The sequence below is a fragment of the Otolemur garnettii genome, unplaced genomic scaffold, assembly GCF_000181295.1.
Source record: "Otolemur garnettii isolate 467f Iridium unplaced genomic scaffold, OtoGar3 scaffold00159, whole genome shotgun sequence".
NCBI lineage: Eukaryota > Metazoa > Chordata > Mammalia > Primates > Galagidae > Otolemur > Otolemur garnettii.
In genome coordinates this window covers 1,304,991-1,323,725 of record NW_003852554.1, presented here as the reverse complement: position 1 = coordinate 1,323,725, position 18,735 = coordinate 1,304,991, and the positions used below count along the sequence as shown (strand labels likewise).

The 18,735-nt window shown below is 46.4% G+C and overlaps 1 protein-coding gene across 1 annotated transcript in view; it reads right to left on the bottom strand.

Moving 5' to 3' along the window:
- The window catches only part of LOC100954043 (calreticulin-like), a gene marked incomplete at its 3' end in the record, with an annotated part of 39,043 nt that overhangs the window by 4,398 nt on the left and 15,910 nt on the right, over positions 1 to 18,735 (bottom strand). Inside the window, exons 3-7 of the mRNA XM_023519164.1 lie at positions 18,242 to 18,445; positions 12,549 to 12,643; positions 10,376 to 10,585; positions 6,781 to 6,894; positions 5,552 to 5,695 (exon numbers count right to left, since the gene is read on the bottom strand). Of these exons, the coding sequence (XP_023374932.1) occupies positions 5,552 to 5,695; positions 6,781 to 6,894; positions 10,376 to 10,585; positions 12,549 to 12,643; positions 18,242 to 18,445 (767 nt within the window). The remainder of the gene's footprint in view (positions 1 to 5,551; positions 5,696 to 6,780; positions 6,895 to 10,375; positions 10,586 to 12,548; positions 12,644 to 18,241; positions 18,446 to 18,735) is intronic.

Sequence of the window (18,735 nt, the reverse complement as noted above, 5' to 3'; positions counted from 1 at the left end):
CCTCCAACTCCTGGGCTCAAGCAAGTCTCCTGCCTCAGCCTCCCAAGTAGCTGGGACGACAAGTGCCCACCACAACGCCCAGCTATTTTTTGGTTGCAGCCATCATTGTTGTTTGGTGGGCCCAGGCTGGATTTGAACCCGGCACCTTAGGTGTATGTGGCTGGTGCCTTAGCCACTTGGGCCACAGGCGCCGAGCTGAGACCCCATTTCTACAAAAAGAAATTTTTTTTAATTAGCCAGACATGGTGGTGAACACCTGAAATTCCAGCTGCTTGGAAAGCTGAGGCAGGAGGATCACTTGAGCCCAGAAGTTGAAGGCTGCAGTGAGCTATGATAATGCCTTTGCTCTCTAGCCCAGGCAACAGAGTAAGACTCAAAAAAAATAAATAAATAAAATAAAATTCTTTATGAAACTTTAGGATATTTCCTTACCTTTGGGTTTTTTTTCTTTCCTTAGAGCTATCAGCAGTCTTACTTAGAAAACTGACCATTTTGCTTGGCGCCTGTGGCTCAAGTGGCTAAGGTGCCAGCCACACACACCTAGGGTGGCAGGTTCGAATCCAGCCCAGGCCCGCCAAAAACAACAATGATAGCTACAACCAAAAAATAGCTGGGCATTGTGGTAGGCGCTTGTGGTCTCAGCTACTTGGGAGGCTGAGGCAGGAGACTCACTTGAGTTGGAGGTTGCTGTGAGCTGTGATGCCACTGTACTCTACCCACGGGGATAGCTTGAGGCTCTGTCTCAAAAAAATAAAGAAAAAGAAAAGAAAATTGACCATTTTTTCGAGTCCTGTTTTTCCTGCTTCCATGAGAAATGTTCCTGATTTCTTCAGTGTCCCTTAGTCTCCATCCCCCTTACATAAAACTCAAGAGTTGTGATGGTGCCAGTTCTGCTTCCTAACTGGTGACCATGGTCCCCTCATATCCTCTCTGTGCTTGCAAGTTTTCATGGCAAAATGTATGAAAATACACTTTTGGCTCAGCTCCTGTACCACAGTGATTACTGAGCCAGCCACATACACCAAAGTTGGTGGGTTCGAACCCAGCTCAGGCCTGCTAAACAACAATGACAACTGCAACAAAAAATAGCTGGATGTTGTGACAGGCACCTGTAGTCCCTGCTACTTGGGAGGCTGAGGCAAGAGAATCATTTGAGTGCGAGAATTTGAGGTTGCTGTGAGCTGTGATGCCACGGCACTCTACCAAAGGTGATATTGTGAGACACTATCTCAAAAAAAAAAAAAAAGAAAGAAAGAAGAGAAAAGAAAATACACTTTCCTGTATTCTTCATACAATTTTCAGGAGAATTAAACACAAGATAAAGAGCTTTGTTGGACTATAAAGCCTAAAGGCCTATAGAATTTTTATCTCTATTTTTTTTGTTTATTTGGGGGGGGTGGTTGAGACAGAGTCTCACTTTGTCAACCTGGGTAGAGTACTGTGGTGTCATAGCTCACAGCCACCTCAAACTCCTGGGCTTAAGTAATCTTCTTGCCTCAGCCTCCCAAGTAGCTGAGACTACAGGCGCCCATCACAATACTCAGAAAATAGAAAAAATAGTTTTTCTATTTTTAGTAGAGACAGGGCCTTGTTCTTCCTCAGGCTGGTCTCAAACTCCTGAGCCCAAGCCATCCATCTGCCTTAGCCTCTGGGGCTCACAGGCCTGAAGCACAGACCAAATGCTACAAGGATGTCAATGCACTTTGCATATCAGCTAGGCTATACTCATTGCAGTCTGGGTTACTATTCCTGTGGAGACCCTAAGGACTTCCAAAGATAAGAGCAGAATTTTCTTTGTTCTCTGCTACCTCCTCCCTCCATCCTGATTAAAAATATAATCACTTCCACCTAAGAAAAAAAGGTGAAGGGGTTATGGTTGGAGGAATCAGAACAGGGAATGGGAGAAGTCGGGAATTAGCCAGTTAACTGGCTCACTAGCCTGGGATCCAGGAAGGATAGGGAGGGCAACTTGGCTCCCAGAGTTTTTGAAGGCTGGGAACTGAGCGATGGGAACTGAGCGATGGGGGGGGGGGGGGGGGGCAGGTAAGGGAATTCCCACCCCTCTCTTTGCTGAAAGTCATTTGGCTTTACCATCCTGTAGTAAACTGGATGTTGTAGTGAGGTGGGCTGCCTAGAGTAGGATCAGTGAGTGTCAGACCCAGTCAGAAGTTAGAAGGAAAGGATGCCTGCAAGGGTGATAGCAGAGTCATGTAAAATCTCTTTCTCTCTTTCTCTCTCTCTCTGTCTCTCTCTCACACACACACACACACACACACACACATACATACACACACAAGATATGTAATCTCTTGGGCTTCATCCTAGACCTCCTGGATCAGAATCTGTATTTTAGTAATACATCCTGGTGATTCACAGACATGTGAAAGTTTGAGAAGCATTCCTCCGGCATGGTTTAAATTCTTCGAATAAAGAGATTTCTCTGTTTAAAGTGGAGCAATTAGTGCCAGATTAATTTTTAATTTTTGTAGATAAACAAAGAGAGTTTAAAAGTTTTTCAGCGGGAGAAAAACATTTTAAGGAAACAATCAGATTAACATGGTCACACATGTTTACAAGATGTAGAAATTTCCTGTTAGTTTTAAAAAGGGACAACTGGGGAAAAAAGATAACGATGGAGACTTGCACAAATTGTATCCATGGGCTTCAAACAAGAGAGGAAGGAAAGGAGGATATAATGTGTCCCTTCCTGTCTCCCTTCCCCTCCTTCCTTTTCTCCTAACCCCCTACACCCCATCTCTCTCTCTTTCTCTCTCTCTCTCTCTCTCTCTCTCTCACACACACAAAAACTCCTGGTAATTTACATACATGACCTCCTTGTACTCTTCTTTTTTGTTGTTTTGTCTTTTTTTTTTTGAGACAGAGTCTTATGTCACCCTCAGTAGAGTGCTTTGGTGCCACAGCTCACAGCCTCAAATTCTTGGGCTTAAGGAATTCTCTTGTCTCAACCTCCCAAGTAGCTGAGACTACAGGCTCCTGCCACAATGCTCAGTTATTTTTTTGTTGCAGTTGTCATTGTTTGTTTCTTAGCTGGCCTGGCCGGGTTTGAACCCACCAGCTTGGGTGTACGTGGCTGGCACCCTACCCACTGAGCTATGGGCACCGCCATCCTTGTACTCTTCTGTCAGTCTTCTTGAGAAAAAGACCAAGCACATAGAAATAAATAAAGTGGGGAATAAATGAATATAAATAAACCAAGCAAGTCTCAAATAGAGGGTAACTGCCCCCCAGGGACTTTGGCGGCTCTGAACTGTAGATATCACTGATCAGAGACAGAGATGCCCACGGCCACGAGAATTTTCAGGGTACACCCAAGGACAAGTGGCTGTGGTTTCCAGGATCTGTTGCATACTGGGTATAGTCATTACAACAAGGGCTTTAGAGGCTGACAGACGTGTGTTGAATCCTGTCTCTACCACGCAGTAGCTCTTGAGCACATACTTGACCTTTCTGAGTCTCAATTCCCCCAAATGTAAAATGGGGTAAATAATGCAAGACAATAGTATTTATAGAGTTATGAGAAGAAAGAGAGGTAATACAGGTAAACCACTGACCCTACACCAGTGTTTGTTAAAAGTGAGCTCCCATGGGCGGCGCCTGTGGCTCAAAGGAGTGGGGCACCAGCCCCATATGCTGGAGGTGGCGGGTTCAAACCCAGACCCGGCCAAAAATTGTCCTCCCCTCAAAAAAAAAAAAAATGAGCTCCCTTCCTGTCCAGGGGAATTCTTCTTGCAGAACTATGTGGATTCGTTTCTAGTGGCCTCCTGGGAGGGACCATGCCTCCCTCTTCACTCAGGGGCCTGCACTTGAAATACTCTCTTCTCTCCTGATTTGGGGGAGAAACCTCCCCATCTTCAGCAACAAATCTCAGGAAATGAAGAAACCGGGGAGCAAAGGAACAACTTTCTATAGGCCTGGGTATCTGGGCCTCTTCTTTCCCTTCTAATCAGAGGAAAGATGACTGGCAGAGGGGAAGGCTGTGTCAGGTCCTGTCGTCATAGCTGGGGCCATCTCCTCTAACCTCTGTCTGTGGATTTTAATGTTTCAGAATTTTATTACATCTCTCATTTCTCTTTCTCCCCAGAACTATCATGTAGGACCAGCAGAACCAGTATAAAGTACCGTAACGCTGAAAGTGACATTGGAAAGAATTGCACCCAAATCTTAGCTTTGCCGCTTGCCTTTACGCATCTTACCTTGCACATCTTCAGGCAAATTACTTGCCTTTCTGCACCTCCTTTTCACTCCTATTTATAAATAGGAGTCTTTATAGTGAAAATTAAATGGCACGTGCAAAGTAATACAGTGACTGGCATGTGACATGACAGGGACTCAGTGAATTCTAACTATTATATTAGGACAAACACAATTGACCCCATTTTATTTTATTTATTTTTTGAGACAGTCTCACTATGTCACCCTCAGTAGAGTGCTGGGGCATCACAGCTCACAGCAACCTTAAATTCTTGGGCTTAGGCTCAGTGCCTGTGGCTCAAGTGCCAAGGCGCTAGCCACATACACCTGAGCTGGCGGGTTCGAATCCAGCCTGGGCCTGCCAAACAACAATGATGGCTGCAACCAAAAAAGCCAGGTGTTGTGGCAGGCGCCTATGGTCCCAGCTACTTGGGAGGCTGAGGTAGGAGACTCACTTGAGCCCAGGAGTTGGAGGTTGCTGTGAGCTGTGATGCCACAGCACTCTACCCAGGGGGAATAGCTTGAGGCTCTGTCTCAAAAAAGATAAATAAATAAATAAAATTCTTGGGCTTAAGTGATTCTCTTGCCTCAGCCTCCCAAGTAGCTGGGACTACAGGTGCCCACCACAATGCCTGGCTATTTTTTGGTTCTAGTTCTCATTGTTGTTTGGCAGGCCCGGGCTGGATTTGAACCTGCCAGCTCTGGTAGGTGGCTGGCACCCTAGCTGTTGAGCTGCAGGTGCCAAGTCAACTCCATTTTAAAGATGACCAGTTTGGCCCAGCACAGTGGCTCATGCCTGTAATCCCAGAACTTTGGGAGGCTGAAGTGGATGGATCACCTGAGCTACAAGTTTAAGACCAGCCTGAGCCAGAGCAAGACCCCCATCTCTAAAAAATAGTGGGGCATTGTGGTGGGTGCCTGTAGTCCCAGCTTCTTGAGAGTTTGAGGCAAGAGACTCACTTGAGCCCAAGAGTTAGAGGTTGCTGTGAGCTGTGAGACCATAGCACTCTACTGAAGGTGACAAAATGAGATTCTGTCTCAAAAAAAAAAAAAAAAGAAACAAGAAAAGAAAATAAAGATGAGCAGTTTGAGGCTTAGAAAGATCAAGACTTATTTATGGGATGGCGCCTATAGCTCAAAGGAGTAGGGCGCCAGCTCTATATACTGGAGGTGATGGGTTCAAGCCCAGCCCTGGCCAAAAGATGCCAAAAAAAAAAAAAAAGAAAGAAAGAAAAGAAAAGAAAGACTTATGTCGTGTGATTTCCAGCCAGAGACTTTTTTCACTTTGTGAAAACCAGAGGGACTGTTGATTAGCGCTTCTCAGTCCAGATAGATTTACCTGCCAAAGTTCCAGGCCAAGAACACTGATGTTATAATAGCGACAGATGGTGGGGTCAGGCTTATATTCAGGGTTGTCTATTTCTGGATGAATCCACTCCCCCTGGTAATTGGGATTGTCAATGATCCGAGGTTTCCACTGTCCCTAAGCAAAGACCCAAAGAGTGAACATACTATCAGTGTTCTTTCATTCTTCTGATCTCATGCAATCAGACAGGACAATCAATTTACAAAGGCACTTACATGTTAGAGATAAACATTCAGAGCAGGTTTCTTGGGGCTTCCTTTCCCTTCCTTCGAGTTAATTAATACACAAGGCTCTTCCAAGTTCTCCTTTCTACTCAGAGGGAGCCAAATAAGGGACAGGGACCTATTCTGAGCCTGGACCCATCTCTGCACGAGCTCATTCATGAAGCTACGAAAATGTAACTTCTCAAAGAACGTCATCTGAGCATCCCCCACTGGGGGCTGTGATCTTGCTAGGGTGTAGCATAGGAAATTGGCCAAATAACATCATGCTTGCTTCAGTCAGTTTTCTTTCTGAATCATTAGACAGCTGATTCCTTTAGTTCTTGCTTCTGACATGACGTCTAGAGTTAGCCCTTAAGAAGAAGTGGCTCAGGGCCAGGTGCAGTGGCTCAGGCCTATAACCTAGCTCTCTGGGAGGTCGAGGCAGGTGGATTTGCCTGAGCTCATGAGTTCAAGATCAGCAAGAGTGAGACCCTGTCTCTAAAAAACAACTGGGTGTTGTGGTGGGCACCTGTAATCCCAGCTACTTGGGAGACTGAGGCAAGAGAATCACTTACACCCAAGGGTTTGAGGTTGCTGTGAGCTATGATGCCACAACACTCTACCCAGGGCGACAGTGAAACTCTGTCTCAAAAAAAAAAAAAAAAAAAAAAGTAGAAGTGGCTCCATCCTCTGATGCCTTTGGCACTTTCCCTTTCTAGCCTACTTCTAAGACTCCAGTTCCTGACCCCAGACCCATGTTCCTGTGACTGGCTTCTCTCCACTGACCTAGACAAACTCTCTGCCCAGGGCTGCCTGGACCTCTACTTCCAGCACTGGTCTTTACCCTGAGAGCAGGACTAGGATGAGGCCACAGTCTTATTTGGGGGTGGAGGAGAGGAAGGATCTTCACAGGATCTCAGAGTTTCTGTTTTGTAAATTAGGCTTTACATCTCTTCTTTCTTATTCTCACACCCATTGTGAAGAGAGACCCCTACTCACCTTATACTTTGGGTTTGGTATGAGAGGCCTTTCCCACTCCCCATCCATAGCCTCATCCCAGTCAGCCGGCTTCTTGGCCTCTGGGTCTGGGATGTACTCAAAGTCCTCCCAGTCCTAGAATGAAATGTTCTTTCATGAGGATAGATGTGTGGACTGCGATGAAACTGGGGTCTAGAGAACTGTCAGGCTAAAGCTGGCTCCTTCCCCCTGCTACCCTCCTGCCCTCACCTATGTGAAGGCTCAGCTCAGAACCCTGCAAACACACACAGCCCAAAAGAAAAAAAAATTCTTTAAAGCAACTACAACCCCTCCTCTGGGTTCATTATCACTCTGAACTTGAGTACTTTAAGCTCAAATAAGATGGAAATTTCCCATCTCTGCCTTCCCCTTCCTGCAATCTTGTGCCACTACTGTCATAAGACTTAGGTCTTCAACCCTAGGTCCCTCTTGAAGGCTTCTTGATAAACTGCTTTGTACCCCAGGATGCTCCCAGACATGCACCCTTGTACTTTATTTTTTTTTTATTCAAATGAATATGAGGGTACAATTTTTAGGTTTTGTTCTCTCTTCCAGGGTAAAGTTCCATTTGTAGAAGAGCCTGCACCCAGGGGGCGTGTTAGACACCCTCACAATGTGCACATTAGGTGAGATCCTGCCTCATGCCCTCCCTCCCCCGGCCATATGTCCTCTCCCTCCCACCCCCCTCCCCCGCTTCCCTCTATCCCAGAACTGGACTATATTAGTGTTTTATTGTTTATGAACACATGATTGTTTATATATTGATTTCATATTAGTATGGATCCAGCAAAGGACTCCAGTGGCCTAGACGTGTCTACAGAGATCCAGCAAAGGACTTCTTCTATTTATTCTTCTATTCTTGTGATACTTTACTAAGAATACTTGTACTCTACATCCCTCCTACTTCCCCAGGCAGAGCTCTGTAAGTAGTCACAAACAACCTATCCCAACCTGTGGAGCCTCCAAGGCTTTGCTCTGTCAACCCGGAAGTTCACCTTGGTTCTGACCATTTGACTAGGCTGACTTAAGGTTTCCAGGCCTAGCCCAGCACATTCACAGTCATTCAACACAGTTGGGATTGGGAAAGTGTCCAAGTTCCTCATCTGTCCCAGATGTTTAATGTTCCTAAGCAGACTTGGCGCCCATGGCTCAAGTGGCTAAGGCGCCAGCCACATACACCTAAGGTGGCAGGTTCGAATCCAGCCTGGGCCCACCAAACAACAACGGCTGCAACCAAAAAATAGCCGGGCATTGTGGCGGGTGCCTGTGGTCCCAGCTACTTGGGAGGCTGAGGCAGGAGACTCGCTTGAGCCCAGGAGTTGGAGGTTGCTGGGAGCTGTGATGCCACAGCACTCTACCCAGGGGGACAGCTTGAGGCTCTGTCTCAAAAAAAAAAAAAAAATGTTCCTAAGCAGACAGTCAGATCCTTTCCTGGGGACTGTAGTCCTGATAGAGCCCTGCCCGTCCATTCCATTTCCATCCTACCCTGGTCCACTTAGTAGGAAGCACAGAGGCCTGAAGCCTCCCCGACCCCCTCCCTATCCCCCTGGCCTTGAGCCAACCCTGACTATATCAGGTGGATTGTCCTCACTAGGAGGGTGGGTCTACGGTTAGTTCTGCTGGACCTGGCAGGAACTTAGACACTTTGCCTGATCATCTGCTGTATTCCCTGACTACCCCTGGGATGAGAGTCCTTTGCTGGATCTCTGTATACATGTCTAGGCCACTGCCCACTTCTCGCAGGCCTCTCTTTAGGGAGGACTGGACTCCAGCTGCTGGGTCCCATGTTGCCCACTTCCTGGCCTAAAGCGTCTCCTCTTCATGAAGCTGATCCTGCTCTTACCTGCAGAGTAGTGAGCAGGTAAGACTCTCCATGACCTGAATCCAACAGACTTTTCCAACCTCATCTCCTACCAGCCCCTGCCTTGAATCTTATGCTTCCCAAATCCTGAAGCTCTGCTTTCAGTTCTTTACACAACTATGTTATCTTCCACCTCACCTTGTGCCTTTGCTCCTGCTGTTTCCCAAGTCTGGAATATCTTCCTTCCAACCCTATTTCCACTTTGTTTGCTCTAATGAATCTATTATTTGAAATTCAGTATATTATTAGCATATAAAGGCCATATATTAAGGACTTCCTTTATACCAGCCACCATATTCTGTATTTTTTTAAGAGGCAGAGCTTTACTCTGTCATACAGGCTGGAGTCCAGTGGTGTGGTCATGGCTCACTAAAACCTCCAATTCCTTGGTTCAAGCGATCCTCCTGTCTCAGCCTCCTGAGTAGCTGGGATTACAGACATACAACACCAAGCCTGGCTAATTTTTATTTTATTTATTTGTTTACTTTTTTTTTTTTTTTTGCGGTTTTTGGCTGGGGCTGGGTTTGAACCCGCCACCTCCAGCATATGGGGACGGTGTCCTACTCCTTTGAGCCACATTGTAGAGACAGGGTCTTGCTATGTGTCCCAGGCTGGTCTCAAATTCTTGGCCTCCAGCAATCCTCCTGCCTTGGCCTTCCAAAGCACTGGGATTACAGCTGTGGGCTGCCCCCCTGTGATCCTATATTCTCTCATTCAATTTTCACAACAGGGCGAGGCACAGTGGCTCATGCCTGTAATCCTAAGTGTTCTGGGAGGCTGAGGTGGGTGTGTCACCTGAGCTCAGGAGTTTGAGACCAGCCTGAGCTACAGGAAGACCCTGTTTCTAAAAACAGCTGGGCATTGTGACAGGTGCCTGTAGTCTCAGCTATTTGGGAGGCTGAGGATCACTCAAGCCCAGCTCTCAGAGCCTTTGGCTTCCCTGGCTCTCAGCACTGATCACATAGCATGATCTTTGTTTTCTTGTCTGCCTGTTACACTACACTCGGAGTCTATAGAGGCCAAAGATTGTCTTATTCATCACTATACCCACTACAGATTTCTAGAATTATAATGAACCAATGAATATACTGTATATTCCCCATATTGTTAACTTTGGATACAGAGAGGTATAAGTTCAAATCTAACACGTGTGTGCTTGGGCAAATTATTTCATTTTCTAAGCATCAGTTTCCTTATTCACAAACGATGGATCATAAGACATTGCTCACAGAGGCTGTCAGAAGGATCGGCAGATCCTCAACAAAGGTAAGTAGCTGGCTTGGCGTCTATAGCTCAACCGGCTAAGGCGCCAGCCACATACACCTAAGGTGGCGGGTTTGAATCCTCAGCCCGGACCCACCAAACAACAATGATGGCTGCAACCAAAAAATAGCTGGGCGTTGTGGCGGGCGCCTGTGGTCCCAGCTACTTGGGAGGCGGAGGCAGGAGACTCGCTTGAGCCCAGGAGTTGGAGGTTACTGTGAGCTGTAATGCCACGGCACTCTACCCAGGGGGACAGCTTGAGGCTCTGTCAAAAAAAAAAAAAAAAAAAAAAAAAAGGTAAGTAGCTGCCTCCTTCCCTCCACACCTCTTTGGATGCCAGTATTTTGCTGGATGCCTCCTTGAGGGATTGATGGCCCCAGCCTCTGCTCTATCATCCCAGCTGCTCCTATCTCCACAGCTGAGATTCTGCCTGCTTCCCAGCCAAACTCTGACCTCAGGTTTCTTATCTTCAGGATCCTCTATTTGCAGACGTTCGTCCCATTTCCTTGGTTTCCAGGCATAGGGGTCTTTTATTTTCCTAGGAGGCAAGAAGTCCCAGTCTTCCTCCAGACCACCAGCTGCCACTTTCTTGTTGTCAATTTTGACCTCATAGGTAGCATTGGGGCGAATGATCAGAGTGTACAGGTGAGAGTCTTTATTGATCTATAAAGGGAACGGGGAGGGGGGGGCATTGTAGTTTCATATTGAACATCTGCAGATCTCGAGCTATTAAATGTACCAGACCCTTAGGTCCCTGAATGCCACACACACATACACAAACACACTCTACCACATCCCTCAGCCTACTTCTCTGGGTCTTATTCTCCTACAGACACACACGTCTGGTCCCCCCTTGCTTTCATCCCTCTCTCTGCCACAGTTCTGATCGTTCTCTAATCTTGCCAGGTTTGCTGTCTCACTGGACCGTGAGATTCTCAATGGCAGGGCTCATCTATAATTTATCTGTTGTGCTTCCAGATCCCAGCATGAGGCCTGCCCCAGAAGAGGACCTCAGGGAGCCTCTGTACAGTCCGTGGGCCTTGGGCCTGAACACAAGTTCTCCAGCAATGTCCCTGTTCCCCTGTATTATAATTGTGTCATACCTCTTGCAGTGCTATTCTTTCTCAAGTTACCTTGACTTTTTTCCTGTAATCACCTCTTCTAACCATTTAGTTCCTTGGCAGGGCAAAGTTGCTCACACCTATAATCCTACACTTGGGGAGACCGAGGCCAGTGGATCCCTTAAGCTCAGGAGTTCAAGAGAAGCCTGAGCAAGAATGAGATCCCCCCCCCGCCCCCCCCGTTGTCGTCATCATTGTCTCTACCCAAAATAGAAAAACTAGCTATGCATTGTGGCAGGCACCTGTAGTCCCTGCTACTCAATGTGGCTAAGCTGATACCACAGCATTCTAGCCTGGGCAAGAGTATAAAACTCTGTTTCCAAAAAAAAAATAATAATAATTAAGTTTCTCCTAAAAATTGTCACACCCCCTCACAAGACAAAATCATGCTCACCTTTCAAAATTCAGCCCAGGGGAAGGCTTTTTTTTTGAGACAGTCTCAAGCTATCACCCTGGGTAGAGTGCTGTGACGTCACAGCTCACAGCAACTTTAAACTCTTGGGCTTAAGCTGTTTTCTTGCCTCAGCCTCCCAAGTAGCTAGGACTACAGGGGCCCACCACAACACCTGGCTATTTTGTTGTTGTTGTTGCAGTTGTCATTGTTGTTTTAGCTGGCCCGGGCCGGGTTCGAACCTGCCAGCCTTGGTGTATGTGGCTGGTGCCCTACCAACTGAGCTACAGGCACTGCCGGGAAGGCTTCTCTTGGAAGCATTTCCTAAACCTCCAGGTTGGGTAGAAGTTTTCCCCTGAACCCCATTATACTACGTATCATTCTCCTTTTTTTTTCTTTTTTTTTTTTTTTTGAGACCGAGTCTCACTCTGTGCCCTGGATAGAATGCCATGGTGTCATAGCTCTCAATAATCTCAGACTCTTGCCTTAGCCTCATGAGTAGCTGGAACTACAGGCTCCTGCCACAACACCCAGCTATTTTTAGAGATGGAGTCTTACTCTTGCTCACACTGGTCTTGAACTCGTGAGGTCAAGCGATCTACCTGCCTCAGCCTCCCAGAGTGTTGGGATTATAGGTGTGAGCACCACGTCTGGCCTCATATCATTCTCCCTTGCTTGAGTCTGGCCTTCACTTACTATGAGGTCAGAGGCTCTGTCTGGGGCCATGACAGGGATCATGTCAACACCCACACTATCCTCATCCCAAGCACACAATCAGCCTATTTAGTAATGGATGAAATCTACCTACTATCCTCTAGCCAACCTAGGTCTCTAACTCAATGTTACTGAGAAAAAGCAACCCCCAATTTCAAAGCTCAGCACTCCCTACCTCCCCCGTCCTCTGCAACATCTAGCAGTGGGGAACAGGACCATGCCAAGCATTCATTGTTCCAAGAGGACCTTATATGACCGCTAGGCTTTTGGATCAGTTGCTCCATTGTAAAGTCCTGCAATTTACAATACTTTTCTAGGTCTATTTTCTAATCTGTAAATTGGGAATGATAGCATTTGATTTATAAGGGTTTTGTAGGCTACAGACAGCCCACACACGTACCTTGCACTTGATGGTCTTGTTATTCTCATAGTACTTCCCTTGGTAATGAAGGATGACCTGCACTTTGTTGTTCCCAAAGCCACAGATGTCGGGACCTGGAAATTAAACCCCAAAGCATGATTTTCGCGGCACTTTAAGGCAGTTTGCCTTGTCTGAGGCCAAGATCCAAGACAGATTCAGCCTGCATGTTAATCACAGCCACAGCAGGAAAAAAGATGGCACAGTCAAATTTGGGATTATTTGAGAAAGATTTAATAAAAGGACTATTTACAAAGGTGGGGACAAGACTTATCTTGAGAAAAGACAAGATATAGTGCTATCTTCAGGGCCAGCAGCAGAGCCCCCTCCTCCCCCCAGAATCCTTAAATTTTTGCTAGAAGAGGCAAGAAGGAGTGGTTTCCAGAGCTTGGAGAAAGAGTCCTGTGGAGAGGACAGCCAAGAGAGAAGCTGACTTTCAGTTGAGGGACACAATTCTTTTCTCTCCCTCTGATCTCCTGCTGGGGCTGCCATTGACCAGACCCAACCAGAAGCCCTTCCTGTGTGTGCCAACATTTTATACCATGTCACTTAATTCTCACAACAAGTAGGTGTCACTGTCCCCACTTTTAGCTGGGAAAATCGTGGTTCAGAAAAGTTAAGCAGCTTGCCCAAGGTCAAACAGCTAATAGTAGCCCTGCAGGATTCCTACCCAAGCCTATTTACAGATAAAGCCTAAGGCCTTTTATGCTTCATGAAAACTCTAGAGGGAACTCTAGAGTTGATCAGTGTCTTTGAGTCAGAAAGCTTTACTTACCAGAGATCCAGGAATAGACCTTGACCTAATTTTCCACCTTACCTCCCACGGTGTTGCTCTCTGATTAAGCAACACACACTCAAACACACACACACACACAGGTGTGTATGTGCACCTGCAGAATGTCCCAACCACCCTAGTCTCACCATCTGAATTTCACAACTCTGAACCTTTGCACACGGTTTCCTTTGCCTTCACACCCCCTCCATCTCCTTCTCTACTATACAAATCTAGCTCATTCTTCAAACAGTTAATACCTCCTCCGAAAAGCTCCCAGTCGGATTGTATCATGCCGTCTTCTGAGATCTCATAGAGAGACAAAAAGTAACACAGAGAAGCGGAGGCAGCTGGGGTTAAAGGAGCAGGTGGCCCTGAGCAGTCCACAGAACAGAGGGCGAGAGCACAGGTGCCTGAACCACATCCTGGCATTCTCTGAGAGTCATAAATAACCACAGAGGCTTGTGACCAGTCCTTTGTAGAAGTCTCATGACATACAGTAGATTAAGTCTCAATATCTAGAACTGGTGCCAGAAGTTAGGACACAAAAGAACAATAGGAACATAGGTTCCAGTTCCTTATACACAAAGAAGATAGATAAGCTTAAACAACATATATAATGCTCTTAACACTTAGTTTTCTTTGGCAACCCACTTGGACCCCTCTGTGAACCCTGCACCAGAGGCTTTACTGCTCTCCCCTTTTCTTCTCTCTTTCAATAAAGGAATTTCCCCACCTGTCCTTAATTTTTTTTTGCAATTTTTGGCCGGGCTAGGTTTGAACCCACCACCTCTGGTATATGGGGCCAGCGCCCTACTCCTTTGAGCTACAGGCACCACCCTCCACCTGTTCTTAAATTTTCTCTTAATAAATTTTTACTTTCTTTGCCTTCTCCCTCAGGTCCAACAATTCCAGAAACAGTAGCACCTCGCCAATACCATTTTTTTTTTTTTTTTTATTGAGACAGAGCCTCAAGCTGTCCCCCTGGGCAGAGTGCCATGGCATCACAGCTCACAGCAACCTCCAACTCCTGGGCTCAAGCGAGTCTCCTGCCTCCGCCTCCCAAGCAGCTGGGACCACAGGCGCCCGCCACAACGCCCGGCCACTTTTTGGTTGCAGCCATCATCGTTGTTTGGCGGGTCCGGGCTGGGGATTCGAACCCGACAGCTCAGGTGTACGTGGCTGGCGCCCTAGCCGGTTGAGCCACAGGCGCCGAGCCGCCAATACCATTTTAAAAGTATGCCTTTCATGTTGTGAACATACAGTAGTTTAAAAAAAAAGAAAGGCTTCATCCTGTGGCTAAAGTAGCTAAGGCACCAGCCACATACACCCGAGCTGGCTGGTTCGAATCCAGCCTGGGCCCGCCAAACAACAATGATGGCTGCAACCAAAACATAGCCAGGTGTTGTGGTGGGTGCCATGCCACGGCACACTCTACCCAGGGCGATAGCTTGAGGCTCTGTCTCAAAAAAAAAAAGTGTGTTTTGGGTACAGTGGCTCACCCCTGTAATCCCAGCACTCTGGGAGGCTGAGGTGGGGTGATCGCTTGAGCTCAGGAGTTCGACACCAGCCTGAGCAATAGTGAGACCCTGCCTTCCCCATCTCTACTTAAAAATAAATAATGAATAAATCTAGCTGAGCCTAGGTGCCTGTAGTCCCAGCTACTTAGGAGGCTGAGGCAAGAGGATCGCTGGAACCCAAGAGTTTCAGGTTGCTGTGAGCTATGATGACCACAGAGTGCTCTAACCAGAGTGACAGAGTAAAAGACTCTGTCTTCAAAAAAAAAGAGGGAGGCTCAGCTCCTGTTGCTCAGTGGTTAGGGCACTGGCCACATACACCAAGGCTGGCAGGTTCAAACCTGGCCTGGGCCTGCTAAACAACAATGACAACTGCAACAAAAAAATAGCCAGGCCTGGGTGGTGCCTGTGGTTCAGTGGGTAGGGCACTGGCCCCATATACCAAGAGAGGCCAGTTCAAACCCAGCCCTGGCCAAACTACAACAAAAAACTAGCCGGTGGTTGTAGCAGGCGCCTGTAGTCCTAGCTACTTGGGAGGCTGAGGCAAGAGAATTGCCTAAGCCCAAAGAGTTGGAGGTTGCTGTGAGCTGTGACGCCACAGCACTCTACAGAGGGTTAATAAGTGAAACTCTGTCTTAAAAAAAATAAATAAATAAAATTAAAAAAAAATAGCCAGACGTTATGGCGGGTGCCTGTAGTCTCAGCTACTTGGGAGGCTGAGGCAAGAGAATCGCTTAAGCCCATGAGTTTGAGTTTGTTGTGAGCTGTGATGTAACAGCAATGAGGGTGACATAGTGAAAGCCTGTCTAAAAAATAAAAAAAGAGAGAGAGAGAAAAGTGTGTCTTTCATTCTTACTTAAAATATGTATATATATACATATATGCCTGAAGGTAGAAGCATGGAGTAGAAGAAGCACCAGCTTTAGAGCCAGACAGACTAGGTTCAAATCCTGGCTTTCCACTTTCTCACCTTGGGCAAATGTCCTGCCTCCATCTCCTCATCTGCAAAATGGAGATGTAAATGACCCAATCTTGCTGGGTTGTTTGAACATGCAATAAATAATATTCACGTGAAAGAAAAAAATCATTTAAAAGATGATTTACAATTTCCCTACCCCTACTACTACCACATTATAAACCAGTGGTTCTCAGCCTTCCTAATGCCTCCTAACGCCGTGACCCTTTGTACAGTTCCTCATGTTATGGTGACCCCCAACCATAAAATTATTTTCATTGCTACTTCATAACTGTCATTTTTCTGCTGTTATGAACTGTAATGTAAATATCTGACATACAGGATGTATTTTCATTGTTACAAAGGGGTCGCCACCCACGGGTTGAGAACCGCTGTTATAAACTCTCTGTGAGAAGGGTAGGTTCTGAAGAAAATTAAAAGATGGTTAAAATAAAACACATTTTAGACACTCCGAGTGCTATATTGCTCTACATATGAAAGAGATTGAAAGACAAGGGAAAGAAGAGGGTGGGGGAGGGTGCAGACCAAAAAATGGCAAAGACGGTAAAGGGGAAGATTTTGGCGAGGATTCGAAGAGAGAGTTCTGATGCTCCCAGAGAGAGAAAGACTTTAAGGAAATGTTGCTGTGTGATGTATAGGGCAATCTTCCCTCTGACTTGGTACAAACACATTCAGCAAACTCTACATTATTCATCCATGCTTTGGGAGCTGGAGTATTTGTTGTTGTTTAATGGTCCTATTTATTTATTTTTTTATTTCAGATTAATAGAAGGGTACAAATGATTACAGTGTTTGCATGTGTTAGGTAAGGTCCCGGTTGTAGTTGTGTGCCACCCCCAGGAAGTGTGCCATGTACCCTTACATTGTGCCCATTAGTTGGGAGCACACCCATCCCCCACCTCCCCTTGCCTTCTTGCCCCTCCCCCTCTTCCCTTCTCCCTTCAACTTGCATTAAACTGAATTTTTCTCTTGTGTGGGAGAATATTAGTTTGTCTACTGCCTTCCTATTAGTATTGACTACATTGGATATTGTCTGTTGGTTTTATAATATCCACAACATTGAAAATGAATTAAAAGTTGGAGCTAAGTAAGAGCTGGGCTGCCCCAAGAGACCTAGTTACATACTTAAGTTACAGATGCAACGCCCTGGATAGATTAAGATGCTTAATAAAGGTCATTTCCCTGACCTACTGGGCCCTTCTCTCACTGAGGCAGTGTACAGCGCCTTCTTTTTTTTTTTTTTGAGACAGAGTCTCACTATGTTGCCCTCCGTAGAGTGCTGTGGCATCACAGCTCACAGCAACCTCAAACTCTTAGGCTTGGCTTGGCGCCTGTGGCTCAAGCAACTAAGGCACCAGCCACATACACCTGAGCTGGCAGGTGCAGGTTCAAATCCAGCGTAGGCTCAACAAACAACAATGATGGCTACAACCAAAAAACAGCCAGGCATTGTGGTGGGCTCCGGTAGTCCCAGCTACTTGGGAGGCAGAAGTAGGAGACTCATTTGAGCCCAGGAGTTGGAGGTTGCTGTGAGCTGTGATGTCGTGACACTTTACCCAGGGTGATAGCTTGAGGCTCTGTCTCAAAAAAAAAAAAAAAAAAAAAACCTCTTAGGCTTAAGTGATTCTCTTGCCTCAGCCTCCCAGGTAGCTGGGACTACAGGTGGCCCACCACAACACCCGGCTATTTTTTTTTTTGCAGTTGTCATTGTCATTTAGCTGGCCTGGGCCAGGTTGGAACCAAGCTCCCTTGGTGCGTGTGGCTGGCACTGTAACCACTGTGCTACGGGCGCCGAGCCGAATTAAAATAACTTTCAAATACAGAATTGGGGGTTACGTTTTTCTTCTCATTTTCTTTCTTTCTTTTTTTGAGACAGTGTCTCAAGCTGTCACCCTGGGTAGAGTGCTATGGTGTCATAGCTCACAGCAACCTCCAACCGACGGGCTTAAGCGATTCTCTTGCCTCAGCCTCCCAAGAAGATGGGACTACAGACGCCTGCCACAAAGCTCGGCTATGCTTTTGTTGTCATTGTTGTTTAGCAGGCCTGGGCCGGTTTGCACCCACCAGCCCGGCTCCCTAACCTCTGAGCACAGGCACCAAGCCTACAGTGCCTTTTTGTAGTGAGACTGTCTATGCAGTTTCTGACCTCCTCCTCCTTTTCTGAGAACTTGGCCTGCCTGTACTGTAGACTTGTTAATACTGTCCCATGTGCCTCCCCACTGCTTTGGTCTGTTTTTATTAACATTTACGTTTTTTTCAGGTCTTCAAAGAGTACTACTGCATAGGGAGGGTGGAGCTATCATAGTGGAAACTTTTGTTCCAAGTCAATCCGAACATCTTCAACAACTATGGTGGCTCTCTCTTATCAGGACCTTGGGGGGATGACAGCCGCTGCTGTCAGAGAGCTTACCAAACATGATATAATACTCGGATTCCGAATGCATATCCTCCTGGTTCAGGGTGGCAGGAAAGAGTTTCACGTGCCCGCCACCACAATCAATGCCTTGCTCGTGTTTTACCGAAAACTGAACCACCAAGGTCTCATTCTCATTGCTGAATGGCTTAAACCTTGTTGAGAGGGCGTAAAACTTGGCATCTTTGCCGGTCTGGAGACCTGGGAGCAGAAAGCAGAGTCTTTAGGCTTAAATACCCACAAAGCAATTTGAGAGACCCAGTTCCAGATGCTGTTCTGAAAGCTAGGAAAATTTTATAGAGAAATCCTGCAACATGGGTGTTATCCTCACTTCACAAATAAGAGGCAGAGTCATGGGGAGATGAAGTGACCTAGGGCCAAAGGGCTAGGAAGGAACCAAGTGGGAAGTTTAAGCCAAGTTTGTCTGATTCTTTTCTCATGCTATCTCTGATTTTTATTTATAGTTTCTTTCTTTCTTTTTTTTTTTTTTT